This window comes from Dermacentor andersoni, chromosome 3 (assembly GCF_023375885.2).
Source record: "Dermacentor andersoni chromosome 3, qqDerAnde1_hic_scaffold, whole genome shotgun sequence".
NCBI lineage: Eukaryota > Metazoa > Arthropoda > Arachnida > Ixodida > Ixodidae > Dermacentor > Dermacentor andersoni.
In genome coordinates, this window is record NC_092816.1 from 227130318 (window position 1) to 227145953 (window position 15636).

Consider the following 15636-nt stretch of genomic DNA (forward strand, 5'->3'; position numbering starts at 1 on the left):
TCATTGGGCTTTTGAATGTGGATCTCAAGGAGACGCTGCGCGTTTTCCCTCCTGTCGATGCTTGAAAAGGTATCCAGCAGCTGTGCGCGGAAGTCGTCCAACGTGGCAAAGCTCCTCTCCCGGTTTACGTACCACGTACGAGCATTGTCCTTCAAATAGAATAGACACTAGAGAGTTTGTCCGCCGAGCTGGTCTTATGGTTATACTGGGCGACGCGCTCGAACTGGTCTAGCCAATCTTGGACGTCTTCAAAGGCATCACCATGAAAGCTCTCCGGGACCATATGATTCTGTAGTGCTACTTGCAATGGAGCTGCGGTGGCCATGTTATTTGTAGGAGGCAAACAATTTCTCGAAGTTTCTTGCAGGGGACTGGACTCGGGCGCTAAGCCTCGCAGGCGACGACTGAGCCGGTGGACCGGTGTTTCAATGCCCGATGGTGATTGCGGGCTCGACCGTCGGCTCCGCGAAGGGGGGCCAAGCATGAAGTATACCCCGCACCTCCACCAGTGTAACGACGTGGGATCGACGAGTATGCGTAGCAGCACCGCCAAGAAATGCACTTTATCAGTCGTCTAAGGGAACAACAACGTCTTCTTCGTTTTTCCCCGCTTCACCTAAAAACTCGCGCTACTTCAGCGTCGTCCCCACAGGCGCATACCCGCTGCATTATGGTTCTGCCAAATATAGTTGTGTCAATATTATGGCTAGGTTGGTGAAAGTACGGCATGACAACCACTTTCCTGCCTCTGCTCTGTTGGGCAGTGGTATCTGGGCAATCATGTCTTCTTAACATGCTGCCAGCCACGGCTGTCAGCATTTGCAAGGGATAGCCAGCTGCGGTTAGGCACGAAACTTGGTTTTCGATGCTCGTGAGCATGCGATTTGACAGAATTCTGAGAACACATGATGCGGCATGTTGCTACTAGCTCCACGTGTAAAAGAGCTTATTGTTTGAATGCGCTTTTGTAATCTGACTGAAACTGGCGTGCCGTCGTCATGCTATGCGAGAACTTTTTCTGTTGCCATCCATGAACGCCATCTTGTGATGGCAATGACTCTAGCTTGGCTGGCTCCTGACAGTAAGCTGCAGCAAGCACAGTTTTGGTTTCATATCAGAGTTCACTGGCCCAAGCAATTTTCGGACAGATCTTCATGGAAAAAGAAGTGTGGATTAAAATAAAGTAAATACAGTGATAATTCATTGTGGCCTGCTGTTTTCGCTTTAAAACCTTCCTGCAGCCGGAAGCAAATACTAGGTTGGTTTTCTTTCTTTTTTCTTGGGGAGGGGGGAGGGGGGGTACTTTTGATGCATTCGCTGCACCCCAAGTGCTGCCAAGACGGATGCTGCCACTATGGGAGTTAACAAAGTGGTCACCATTGGGCTCCAGCACATGTATGATGACCACCCAAGTTCGATTATCCAGTGAAGGCTAATTTCAGGATCGAAATAATGACACTTTGGTCCCATAAATATATATGGGCTGTGGCCAGGGACCTTCAGTTAGGATCAAGTGAAAAAAAAAATGGAATTAGAACCGGAGTCAAATCAACAGAAGTGTAAGATGCAAAAAAAGATGAAAATGGATGTTTGAAAACAGTGTTTGTTTGTGGCGGACTATAGTTGGCATGCAGTGAATTTTCCACTTCCAATTGGGTGGACAGGAGCACTTGAAATGAGCTTTTGAGGTGTTCACCCACTGGAATCCAGTGGGTGAAAACAGCCGTTAGAGTGTGTTTGCTGATGCACTTTTTTGTCGTTCTGCTTGTTGCAGGAAGGAAGACAAGGACAGAAGGCACCAGAAGCGATGAAAATGGACTTCACTTTAAATTCTGCCTTGCCTCTACTGACTATCTTTTTTTCATTTCCATGGCTTTCTGCTTTTTTATTCGACGTGACTACCGAGATGTTTTTGACACTTCCTCTTTGGAACGGTTCTTTTGTGACAATGCTTTTTTTTTTTTTTGAGACTGATGAACTTTACCTTGGGCTGCGCAAAATGTGATTAGGACAATAAAAGACTTATTTCATAAACTCGTTGATTGCTGCTGCTGGCTTCCTGGCATATCAACTGGCATTCGTTTTGTGCCATCACAGGTGTTGCAGATAGTAATTTTTCTATGGCTTGTTCATAATTGAGTGGCTCCACTGGAGTTACTTTATTTGAAGCGAAGCAGTTTGGTACCTCACAGAAGCTTTTGTAAGGCAGTCGTTAAGGGCAGTTAAGTAAAGCTTAGATAAAACGGATACTGAAAAGATAAAGTAATTTGAACTAGGTTAGCAAATTAGTCTTATACTAGTACAATAGCAAAATAGACACTAATGCCATAAGAGGAGGCAAAGACAGGTGAGAACACCACTTTGAAGCTCCTCTGCCAGCTTGCCGTGATGTCATATTTTGACAGCATCTGCTTGGGCCAAGCTAACTTTTAATAGGTGAAGATGTACTACAGTCAAACCAGACTATATTGAACCCATTTACATCGAACTACTCTTTATATCGAACAATTTCTGAACACGGTATAGTTACAAGAAGTATATATAGCGAAAGTTAGGCTTACATCGAACAAAAATAGCAGCAACTCCCGATATATTGAACGTCAAGGGGCGGAAAAGTGCCCCCAGAAGTTGGCTTTCCCTCGCGGTTGCAGGGACACCCGATATCGCCGGTTCCATTAAACTGCTCTCCCTACCGTGACCGCACTGTGTCGAGCGAGCTGTCAACAACCCCCTGCAAAAAATGATCCTGGCCCACCCGCAGCGCTCGCTCAGACAGCCAATCAGAGGCTCTTGTGCCCTCGTCGTGCAAGATGGCGCAAATGCAAGTTGTCTCGCTGCTTTTCGGGTTCATTGTGTTTGCGCCTTGTGGGCCTTCTCCCGCAGTGTTGCCATGATGATGCGGCAGAATTCGCCTTTCGTTGTGAAGCTCTAAATCATAAATTGGGTCAAACGCGGTGGTAAGTCTGATGTCTCTGCAGCGTGCAAGATTCCGAAGAGCACTTTCAGCACGATCTTGAAAAATGTGCACCCTGCAACGAAGTTTGCCTTGTGAAAAGGTTTATTGGTGGCGCCTAATGCGAAGGCACAGCGACCGGGAACGGCGAGGCAGCCCGAAGCACTGTCCAAACGGACGCCAGCAATCAACAGCGCGAGCGGAGACGAGCCGCGTGTTGGCGATGCGGCTGTGCCGCGAGGCGCGTCTTCTTCTTCACAATCTCCCCCCGGACAAAAAGAGCCATCCTGGCGCCTTAAGAAGCGGGAGGTAGAGGGTCGTGGTAGGGCTTGAGAGGCGAGACGGGGACAATGTCACGTCCACGCCGGCGCAAGTCTTCAGGTGGTGACAGGGGCTCAATGAGAAAATTCACCGGGGACGTTTGTTCCAAGACTCGGTAAGGCCCTTCGAATTTTGGGACGAGTTTCGAGGAAAGCCCCGGCGTTTGGAAAGGGACCGACAACCACACAAGAACGCCTGGAGCGTAGGTGGTGTTTGGAAGCGTGTCGATGCGGTTTTCTTTCTAGCGCTGCTGTTGCTCTGCCGTAAAGGAGCGCGCTAGCTGGCGGCATTCTGCGGCTTGTCGGGCGACGTCGGACACAGGTAGACACTCGGAGGCGTCAGGACGGTATGGAAGGTGCGTGCCGATGGTATGCGTGGGCTCGCGGCCATACAGGAGGAAGAAAGGTGAAAATTAATCCCGTAGTGGCCTGGATCGCGGTGTTGTACGCGAACGTGATGAATGGAAGGATGCGGTCCCAGTTACCATGATCAGATGCCACGTACATAGAGAGCATATATCACCAAGTGTGCGGTTAAATCGCTCTGTGAGCCCGTTAGACTGTGGATGGTATGCCGTGCTTGTCCGATGAATAATGTGGCATTCCGAAAGCAAACTTTCGACGACTTCGGAGAGGAAGGCGCGACCTCGATCGCTGAGGAGTTCTCGAGGTGCGCCGTGTCGAAGCACGAAGCGATGTAGGACGAAAGAGGCTACATCCCGCGCTGTAGCACTTGGTAAAGCAGCAGTTTCGGCGTAGCGTGTCAAATGGTCAACAGCAACTACGATCCACCGATTGCCGTCTGGCGTCATAGGAAGCGGGCCGTATAGGTCGATGCCGACGCGATCGAAGGGTGTGGCAGGGCACGGGAGCGGCTACAAGGCACTAGACGGGCGTAAAGGCGGCGATTTGCGGCGTTGCCAGTCAAGACAGCACCGAACAAACTTGTGTGCAAAATTGTACATGCCGCGCCAGTAGTAGCGGTGGCGAATTCGTTCGTACGTCTTGAAGACTCCGGCGTGGCCACACTGCGGATCGTTGTGGAAAGCGGCACATATTTGAGACCTTAAGCTGCGGGGAACCACCAGAAGCCACCGACGACCTTCAGGAGTGTAATTGCGTCGGTGCAGCAGCTGGTCACGAATGGCAAAATGAACTGCCTGGCGTCGGAGGGTTCGGGATACAGGGATGGTCGATGATCCAGAAAGATAGTCGAAAAGAGAAGCGATCCACGGGTCACGACGTTGTGCGGTGACAAAGGAGTCCATGTCGAGAGATGACACGGAATGTGCGGAAGTTGTTCCGCAGGCCGAGTCTGGAGGTAAAGGTGAACGAGACAAGGCGTCTGCGTCGGAGTGTGTGCGTCCGCTGCGGTATACGACGCGAATATCGTACTCCTGGATGCGTAGTGCCCAACGGGCTAGGCGGCCAGTGGGATCTTTCAAGTTGGCGAGCCAACAAAGCGCATGGTGATCTGTGACCAAGTCGAATGGGCGCCCGTACAGATATGTTCGGAACTTGCCAAGTGCCCATACTAAAGCCAAGCACTCTTTTTCGGTCGCGCTGTAATTGGCCTCAGGCTTCGTCAGCGTGCGACTCGCATAGGCGACTACGTATTCGGGGTAGCCCAGCTTTCGTTGGGCGAGGACGGCGCCGAGACCGACCCCGCTGGCATCTGTATGTACTTCAGTTGCAGCTGACGGGTCGAAATGGCGAAGAATAGGTGGGGACATGAGAAGACGACGCAGCGTCGCAAAGGCGGAGTCACATGCAGGGGACCAGCAGGAGAGGGCGGCGTCACCGCGTAGAAGCTGAGTCAATGGCGCCATGATCGATGCGAAATTTCGAACAAAGCGCCGGAAATATGAGCATAGGCCCACGAAGCTTCGAAGTTCTTTGATGGTCTGAGGCTTCGGAAATTCAGCGACTGCTCGAAGTTTTGCAGGATCGGGTAGAACGCCATGCTTGGACACAACGTGGCCTAAAATGGTAAGCTCTCGCGCGGCGAAGCGGCACTTCTTGAGGTTGAGTTGAAGGCCAGCGTTCGTTAGACAGGTCAAAACTTGTCTGAGGCGGAGCAGGTGAGTAGGAAAATCAGGCGAGAAAACCACGACATCGTCGAGGTAACACAGACATATAGACCACTTGAGGCCACGCAGCGTGTTGTCCATGAGTCGTTCAAAGGTGGCAGGGGCGTCACAAAGCCCGAAAGGCATCACCTTAAATTCATATAAGCCGTCAGGTGTAATGAATGCGGTTTTCTGGCGATCGGCTGCAGCCATCGGGACCTGCCAGTACCCTGAACGCAAGTCAAGGGACGAGAAGAATTCTGCTCCCTGAAGACTGTCGAGGGCGTCGTCGATGCGCGGCAAAGGATAGACGTCTTTGCGCGTTACCTTATTTAACCGACGGTAGTCGACGCAAAAGCGAATAGACCCGTCCTTCTTGCGAACGAGAACGACAGGAGATGCCCAGGGACTGTGCGAAGGTTGAATAACATCACGGCGCAGCATATCTTCGACTTGGGTGGTAATGACACGACGCTCTTCGGCAGAAACGCGGTACGGTCGTTGACGTAACGGCTGATGTGAACCGGTGTCAATGTAGTGCTGCACTTCCGACGTGCGGCCCAGGCGAGGTTGTGAAACGTCGAATGAATTTCTAAATTTGTGCAGGAGATCAAGAAGGTCGGCGCGTTCGGCAGGTGTGAGGATATCGGCGATGGCATTCGAGAACGCATCGCTGGACGTTTCCTCAAGCGCGGACATCGAATACGGTTGGCCGGAGTCGACATCAAAAGAGTCTCCGGGGACGTCAACCAAAGACGAAGAGTCGAGGAGTTCCACGAAGCCAAGGCATTCGCCAACGAGCAACGTAAGAGGCGCACAGAGGGGATTGTAAAAGTATATATTGCTGCAGCCGCCAGCCATGTCAAGCGTCGCGAAGGGTAGTGGGAGAGATTTACGGCTCATGAAGACGTCGGACGGTGTGAAGAGGACCGTTGCATCAGCGATGGCATCGCAAAAGACAGGTACGAGGGCGAAGGAGCCAGGTGGAATATCTGTGTCCTCGCGCACGGTAAGTTTAGAAGGGCGGTCGCAATGTTCGTCCAAGGGTGCGTCACAAGGGAAAAATTCAACTTCGGCGCGTGCGCAGTCGATCAGGGCTTTATGGCTGGATAAGAAGTCCCATCCGAGGATGACGTCATGTGAGCAGGTGGGAAGAACAATACACTCGACGATGTAAACAATGCCGTGAATAAGCACACGTACAGTACAGGCTGCGTGCGGAGTGACGTGCTGCGCGCTTGCCGTACGAAGCGACAGTCCAGAAAACGGCGTGGTCACCTTGCGCAGCGAACGGCACAGTTTGGCGGCTATCACAGAAACGGCTGCGCCGGTATCCACAAGAGCGAACGCAGGAACACCTTCTACACAAATTTCGACCACGTTAGCAGGAGAGGCGCGAGGACTTAGACAGTTCGAATGGGGCGCAGTTCTTGCCTCTTGAACTGCGACGTTCAGTTTTCCTGGTCAGGTGGTGCGGGTCGCCGACGCATTGGGGAGAGCGAGCGTCGGCGAGGGGATGGCGAGCGACGTGAAGGAAATTCTGGGATGTCAGCACGAGCGTACGGTTGGGGGGAAGGAGCGGCGTATTGGCGAAATGGCTGGCTGCCGTACTGGAAGGGCCGCGAGGCGTCGCCGAACGCTTGAGGGCGACGGCGGCAATATCGGGCGACGTGTCCGGGAGTGCAGCAAGAATAACATAGGTCGATTGTCAAGTATCCTCCAAGGATTAGCTCGCGGTGCGGTCCAAGATGCAGCATGGGTTTCCGGTGGTAGCGGTTGGGACTGGGTCGCGAAAGACGCCTGTGGAGGCCTGCGTACTGCCTGCGCGTACGTGAGAGGCGCGGCCACAGGCAGGACTGGCTGCGCATAGGTGAGAGGCGTGGCGACAGGCTGCACTGCCAGCGCAGAGTTGAGATTCGCGGCTGCAGGCGGCTGATGGTGTGCGGAAGGGACAACTTGGGCGACCTCTTCTGAAATGAGGGTGCGGAGCGTGTTTGGAATACGGGAGGTGGGCTCCTGAGTGAAGGGGACTAAAGAAAGTTGGCGGGCAACTTCCTCACGCACGAAGTCCTTGACCCGCTGAAGGAATGAGGATGGGTCGTACATGGTGTCAAGGCTCGCCAACAAGTCGTCGCTTCCCAGGGGACGCCGAGTCGAAGCGCGTTGCTTTCTTAACTCATCGTAACTTTGGCATAGGCTGACAACTTCAGACACAGTGCGCAGATTCCTGGCTAGGAGCATCTGGAATGCGCCGTCATCGATGCCTTTCAGTATATGGCGAATTCGCTCAGCTTCGGGCATTGCGGCGTTGACTCGTTTGCAAAGGTCCACGACGTCTTCGATGTAGCTTGTGAACGTTTCTGCCGTCTGCTGTGCTCGGGCGCGCAAGCGTTGTTCGGCGCTCAGCTTGCGAACAGCGGGTCGGCCGAACACTTCCGTAAAGGTTGTCTTGAAGAGTGACCATGTGGGTACGTCACTTTCGTGGTTGTGAAACCACAGTTGGGCAACACCAGCCAGATAAAAGATGACGTGCGTTAACTTGGCTGGATCATCCCATGTGTGCGCTCACCCGTTCATATGACGCAAACCAGTCTTCTACGTCTTCGTCGTCTGCACCACTGAAGATCTTGGGGTCCCGTTGTCGTGGAACGCCGGTGCAGGTGACGGACTGTGGCGTCGGTGCCGTTTGGGATGAGCTGTCGGTCATGGCGGGCGGTAGCGTTCTTGATCTTAGCTCCAGGGTTTCAAGCGACGGGGTTTGAGTCCCAGCACCTCCACCAATTGTGAAAAGGTTTATTGGTGGCGCCTAATGCGAAGGCACAGCGACCGGGAACGGCGAGGCAGCCCGAAGCACTGTCCAAACGGACGCCAGCAATCAACAGCGCGAGCGGAGACGAGCCGTGTGTTGGCGATGCGGCTGTGCCGCGAGGCGCGTCTTCTTCTTCACAGCCTGTACATGTCGCGCCACCTAGCAGCGACACTAAGCGTCAATGAGTAGGCCATCACCTCCATTTCACCATTGTCCGTGGTGCTCTGTGGCCCGCCTCAAAGTATGCTTTTCCAATGGATTCACCCCAGCCTCCGTGAGAAGTGTGAACAAAAAGAACAAGCATAGATACTGCTGTGTTAAGGATTGTCACAACCGTGAAGGGGATGTCGGCATCAAATTGTATCGCTTCCCTTCAGAACTGATGGAAGCAAGCCGGCGGCTGAAGTGGATCGTCGCGGTTCGTGTCAGTCTTGCGAATTTCTGTTAAACGAACGAAGACATAATTGCAAAAGAACAAAAAAACAGAACCAGCAGCGGCATCCGTAAAAACACACAACAAAGAGTCAACTGGCTCCCACTGTTGAAAATTAGTTTAGATGGTTGTTTAGCTCATCTTACTCCAAAAAAAATCCGCAGTGGTTGTTATGTTATAACTCGTCATTTACAGCGCAAACATAGACGGAGGACAGAAAGGACGACGTAGACAAGCGCTGTGTCAAGCGATGTGCCAAACCTAGCTTCGTAAGCACTTCGTGCTGGAGCTTAATTTGTACGCACTGTGCTTCTTCCTGCGCCAAGATCAAGACACGAATGCTGGAACCGAGCTCATTGGTGTCAATGTTTTTTCACGCTTAGAACAACAGAACTAAGGTTGGAGTACACTGCAGCACACATTGAGTATTCGAGAACTAGCATTTCTCTTGTGCACACTAGCGCATACTTGTTCAGTCTTCACATTGTTTAGTCTCAGCTGATTGCTCTCTATGATGCTTCAGCGGTAATGCCCTCTCACATTCGAGCCCGAATGGCAATACCAGAATATGCTTGAGGGCACTTTGTCATTGGAGAAAAAAGCACTTACCGGTCATTTTGCCAAAACCTCTACAATTGTGAGATGCATGGCATCCTCCTAGTAATGGAAGCGACAAATGACAGTTGAAAGACGTCCACGGCCATATTTGCTCACCGTATTTACTTGAATCTAGGCCGACCCCGATTCTAAGCCGACCCCCTAAAGTCCGAAGCCATAAAAAAAAATATATATATATATATTACCTCGAATGTAGGCCGACCAAAGGAAGCGAGGACAGCATCCACAAAATGCAAATGGCATTTATTGAATGTGAACGTGCAGAGCTCATTCAACGTCGTCATCGCTGTGTTCCTTGTCACTGCCACCTTCAAACAGTGCACTATCTTCGGTACCGTGAAGTGCATCAGACATGCTGCACGTTTTAAAGACACGCACGATCAAAGTACCTGGGATGTCGTCCCACGCTGCAGTTACCCAGCCCGCCAGCTGCGATAGCGATGTACGTTTGATGCGGCCCGTTGCCGTTAGCATGTGGTCTTCGTCAGTCAACCAGTCCTTGTAATATTTCCGCAGACAATCCTTGAAAGGTTTGTCGATGCAGACATCAAGTGGCTGCAACTGGCCCGTCATGCCGCCCGGTATGACAGCGAGGTCCCTGTTCACTTGGGTGAGCGCAGCCTTCACGTTGTCGGTCAAGTGCCCATGGTAAGAGTCGACGACAAGGAGCGAGTTCTTTGTAAAAGGGCTCCTGGACGCCGTTGCCACACAATCTTAACCCACTCTTCCACCATCGCATCCGTCATCCACCTGTTCTCCCTTGCCTGCACAATGGCATTTCTTGGGAATGTTTCTCGAGCAGGCAGTGTTCCTTTTAAATATCATATAAGGAGGGAGTTTATGTCCATCAGCTGTGCAGCACAGCATGACAGTTGCGCACTGCTTCTCGTAGCCCGCAGAGCGCACCTTCACCTTCTTGGCGCCCTTTTCATTCACGGTGTACGCCACTGGCATATCAAAATACACAGCCGTCTGGCGTTGCCAATTTGCCTGCCACTTCTCTCTTTCGCAGCACGTAGCGCTGAAAAGCTATCAGCTTTTCTTCGAAATCGGTTGGCAGCTTCTGGGTGATTGAAGTGCGACGTCGGAGGCTGAAGCCGAAGCGCTTCATGAATTTCTGAAGCCAGCCCCGGCTGGCTTTGAAATCCTTTGGCGTTAGGCCTCACTCCCTCGAAAGTTCCCTAGCTTTCGCTTGGAGCACTTCTGTTGTCACTGGAAGGGCAGCTGCTCTCTGCGTTCGAACAAAGTCGGCCAAAACCCACGAAACACGCAAGCAGCTATTTGATGTCTAAAAGATGTCTTGAACGGCTAATTCAAAAGCCTAGTAGCTGTCTTGATCAAGACATTTTGTAGCCATGGACGTCTAGAAGTACTTCAGTAAGCCCTGCTAACGTTACGCTAAAAGTTGGCTAATGGACAGCTTGACAAGAACAACTGAAGACATTTATTAGACATTCCCTCAAATTTTTGCGGCAGCTGTTACAGTAACACGACGTTTTCCCACAGTTACAATTTATTTTAAACGAGGCATGGACATCAGAAAAAAAAAAGTTTATATTGTCGGATAGAGTGATGCACAGGTAGTTTTTCCAGATGTGAACCATGGGAATAGTGTAGTAAGACCTCATTGGTCAATTAGTGCTTTTTAATTAGACCAATCAATTGAATGCTGCCTGTCAGAATTATTTTGCAAATGAAACAAGGTCTGTATTGTATGATGATATCATTCCAATGTTCACCCATTGACCTAAACAAAAACATCTCTGCATGAAACACGTCATTATTGACAAAACTTCGCCCTGCTGGGTTCCACCAAATTGAAATAGCCTCTAGCAAAGAAAAATTGTCAGTGATGCTGCAGTTCAGGCAAAAATTACATCCTGGTTTCAGCTACAGGGGGCACAATAGCATTACACCAGTATACGAAACAGAACACTGTGCTGCAATGAGTTAAGAAATAAAGGATAGTACACATCTGGAAAAACACTCTGCGAACCACTCTAACTAGCAATATAAATATATTTTTTCTGATGTCCATGCTTCATTTAAAAGTAAATTGTAACTTACTTTGTGGGTGCCTCTTGTAAGTAACGCCACATGCTTGCACAGCATCACGCAGAAATAATGGCCAGTTCTTCGGCATATCATCCATTAGTGAATTCCTTGTACGTTGCATGTTACCAGAACTGAAAGATAAATCATAATATGCTGTTATCTTTTTTCATAAACTGTACGATGAGCTTTTCATGCATAAAAGATGAGTGCAAGCGAAAATGCAGCAAGACATCAACTTCACACCATGTCACATACTCATACTTTATTACCTAATAAATTAGAAAAGACGCAGAAAGTGTAATCAACAAGAGTGACAAAAAGCAGCAAAGGTGATTATGGATAAATCTTGAAGATGATTGCCGCCGCTGCCAGAGTAGGCCAGCCTTCGTAGGAGAGCACTTGCTGCCCACAAAAGCTTGCTGTCACAGGCCACGCGTGACGGTTCTTGTAGACATAGGCAAGCAATACCTGCACAGAAGAGGAAAAAGAAGGCGAGGGAGGAAATGGGAATATTGAAATCGGAACTTCAATTAGTAATATGTGCTAAGTAAGAAGTTTGCTCACATCAAAAATAAATTTAAGCACTCCTTTCTCTTAAATTATGGGTATCTTAAGGTAAAAAGGTTAAAGGTTAAGGTTAAAATGACTAGTATATTTCCTATCATAAGAAGCCAACAAACACTGACACTAAGGACAACATAGGGGAAATTACTTGTGCTTAATAAATGAAATAAAGAAACGATAAATTAATGGAAATTAAAGTGGATGAAAGAACACCTTGCAGCAGGTGGTAACCGAACCCACAACCTTCGCATTTTGCGTGCTATGCTCTACCAATTGAGCTACAGCGGCGTCGTTTTCCCATCCACTTTCTTGGGTATTTATGTGTTCTAGTAGAACCCAGGGAGTGTTAGCCAGCGCCACAACTCGGAGACCTTGTTCCTGCCATATAGTCATTAAGTTGCATAGCAGAGTCAGGCTTTAAATTATTATATGGTGTTTTGTGGCTAAAAAGCCACTTATCAACCTGTGAAACAAGTCTGAAAAGCTTCCTGCAAAATATAATCAGTTTAAAACAGTAATTCACTCTGCAGGTAAATGATGTACTAACTTAATTAAAAAGTTAAATAGCATTTTATATTGTTAAACTAAAAGAAAGTTTGATATTTTGCACTGCCTAGCTGTTGCCTTCTTTTCAAACTTAAACATGACACAGTACAGAGTAAGCAGGTAGCATGCAAAGGAGGACTGGTGATAAAATGGTGTTCCAAAGCAACACTCCTAGCTGGATCAATCACTTTTGTTGATATATTTTCATGTGACCCCAATTGGTTTAGGGCAATACCTCACACAAATGATGCAACACCTTGGATGATGCGTCACACACAATTGAAAGTATCTCATGATGTGATCAAACGATAACATTACCCACTGTCTTAGAAGTGTTAACATGCTGTTTGTGCAAGAAAGTGCAAAGTGATTCATATAGGTAGCAAATTCATCAGTGCATCTATAGCCTCAGGTAATTCTGAGAATCTATGTTGGCTCGCAGTTGGGAAGCCACTGCACACAAAAAGGTGTATTCAAGTAATGGTCCATGCTGAATAATTTCCCACCTAGTGAAAAGGCAAATGTGGCAGGCTAATGGGCTAGGGCAAATAGATTGCTAAATTCTGATAACACCTCCAATGATATTATTGAAATAGGTGATAAAAAACAGCACAGGTAAAATTGCAGTTATGACAAAATTTTAAAAGCACCTCTGCAAACTGCTGGAACCCTGAGCATCATGCCTGTTCTACACGCACATATGTTGCAGCGCAATCTACATCTCAGACGCAGGCGCCTCCACACATCACTTTGTGATCTCCTCACAATAAGGTTAAAAAACAGCCGGGCACAAGCTACCTGATGTGATTCATTTTGCAAGCGCCAGCCAAGTGCTGATGGTGGTAGAGCGAAATTGAAGGTTGTCCTTGTATGGAAGCCTCGGCCCATGTTTTATCAATTCTAGCGGCAAAGCACACCTTTTACAGCACACATAAATCTTAAATTACACTGCTTGCTGATGCTGTACAGTATATTCCTGTAAAGAAACTAAATCACACAGAAAACATTTAGAATACCAAACTATTCAAATACTGGCTTGAATACATTTGTGCACTAGGGAAGCAAGGTGTAATGTACACTGTTGTAGCAAATTTTTACTCATGTATGGTACATTTGTATGACACAGCAGAGTTAATTTTTGAGTTCTTACATAGCAATGACTACCTACAGGTACATTTTGTAAGGCTTAGGGAAACTAATTATTAGTAGAACTGTGTATGTACACTGGCACTGAGAAATTGGTTATAATAGTGGCAGCTTATAATGGACCAGCGCAAAAAAAATGCCCGTTTGTGAGACACCAACTAGCTATTTTACCACGAAGCACTCCCTGGCCTTAACCCATATAAAAAGCACTGGGAGGACCAGAGAGGGTACAGTACATTGGCTTACACTGATCATGATGTCCCGTCATCCAGCTAGCGCCAAGGTACAGGGTCGTTCAAAATATGTGCGCACACGGCGAAGCGTGGCCGCGCTCCGCGGAGCGTCGGCGCATCCGGCGCGGTCGCGCATCGAAACAATGCTGCGCAGGCGCACAGGAGGCTGGAGGCGGTGCTTCGTGTCGTCTGCTGCAGCGCGGAAGCGCACCCAACTGTGTGCTGGCAGCGCCCAGACGCGCCGAGACGGAATTGTCGCATTTTACTGACTGCAGCGCGTTGTTGGTTCCGCATACGGCAACTCAGCAGCATGTGTTCGCAGTGCAGCATTCTCTGTTAAATGCAGGTGTTGTTTCAAATTTCTCAGCTCTATTCTGGATTGGTTTATGCTGTTAAATGCCCAAAAGTGACTCACGATATGGTAGATGTCGACGTAGTAGAGGGATCTGGATCATTCCGACCGCCGGCGATTCTTACCATGCACGGATATAGCGCATTAAATTACCGTCTTTCCTTCCGCCTCCATCAAAACAGGGCCGCAGTGGCCCAGATCAAACTTGGTTCCCCCGACTCTGAAGTCAGGCGCTCCCCACAGAGCGGGCGCAGCGAGACATTCTCAGCACTTGACCGCACTCTGGAGGCGGCATGGGGTAACGGAGCACAGCTTTGTTTTCTGTGCGTTCTTCCTAAGTCGAATGAGATGTTTTACAAGAAGAGCTGCTAAAGCGTGTGCACGGAGTTGGCTTCAGCCTTGCTCTTCTTGGTCCATGATCAGCCTAGGGCGAAAGAGCCCGCAGATTGCTTGATAGTACTTGGAATTTTAATATAGAAAGGGAAGAAATCACCGAACCTTGTGTGACTTTTTTAAATGGTATCAAGGGAAATTTGTACAATCGTGTGACCTTTTATTTACTCCAGATATCCTTACTTGCACAATTAAGAAGGCTGAACAACAAAGTATATGGTTGGAAGTCCATGCCATAAGTAAAAGGACCCTGATCGTACCACTGAAATGCCTTATTAGAATTGTTTCTTCTCTGTTACCGCGCCACTCACGTGTTTTTCCTGTCTCCGCTGACGCTTTTGCAGGCATCGCTTTCTTCGAACGGGGTGCACCGTAGCGTAACACCAAGGAAACAACCGTATGTAACCTCGAGGAAAGGGCCTAATCAGGAACAAATATTTATTGCAGGAAGAACATTTGCTATAGGCTTCCAGTCAAAAAGTCTCAGGTGGTGACGGTGGCAATAAATAGAACGCGGTGCTTGGGCTCTATGCCTGTTAAACGCTCCTTGCAGCAAGATATTTAGGGCCAAAGACCTCACAATAAATGGCTCTAGGAATGAAAGCGACAAAATGAAGCGTTTGCACCTAGGTTTATTGAAGGCTTTAGCTGGAATCACAGCCAATATCGGCCCACAGAATTATTTCACAACAGAAAAGTCTGAGACGAAATAATTAGCTTTAAAATTTCAATGCCTCTGCGGTCATTGTTGTTGTCAAACATAAAATTTTTGTCAAACATAAAATAAAACATAAAAACATAATTTTTTTTTGCACCCTTTCACAGTCAAGTTCATCGCGTCGAAAAGAAGTATCTCTTTTAGTTCCCAACAACGAAATTGCTTAGTTTTCCGTATCAAAATACCAGCGGCTAATATTTTGCGGGGATGTGAAAACGTACAAAATGCCGGAACACATAGAATTGGAACTCCCAAATGCCAAGAATTATTAAGTAAACAATCGAAAGAGAGTGAAGTGAATTGCAAATCCAATGAAGCTCATTACGCATCGTATTACAAAAACGATGCTCTCTCTTACTTGGCAGAATATTGCTGCATAAAAAAGTAACCGATGAAAAATCCTACTCACAACCCTACTCTGCATAGC

General features: G+C 48.6%; 1 protein-coding gene and 1 long non-coding RNA gene across 3 annotated transcripts in view; one reads left to right on the plus strand and one right to left on the minus strand.

The window, feature by feature from the left end:
- LOC126536157 (DIS3-like exonuclease 2) overlaps nt 1-2034 on the plus strand; it is a 330469-nt gene extending 328435 nt beyond the window's left edge. For both annotated transcript variants that reach the window (XM_050183033.3, XM_050183050.3), the window contains one exon: nt 1775-2034. In XM_050183033.3, the coding sequence (XP_050038990.2) occupies nt 1775-1811 (37 nt within the window). In that variant the 3' untranslated portion in view covers nt 1812-2034. The remainder of the gene's footprint in view (nt 1-1774) is intronic.
- A 9470-nt stretch (nt 2035-11504) lies between these two features.
- On the minus strand, nt 11505-13867 carry LOC129385813 (uncharacterized). The gene is made up of 2 exons (XR_011893549.1): nt 13760-13867; nt 11505-11725 (listed from the first exon to the last, which is right to left on the minus strand). It is a non-coding gene; the product is annotated as an uncharacterized lncRNA (long non-coding RNA).
- Nucleotides 13868-15636: the final 1769 nt, after the last annotated feature.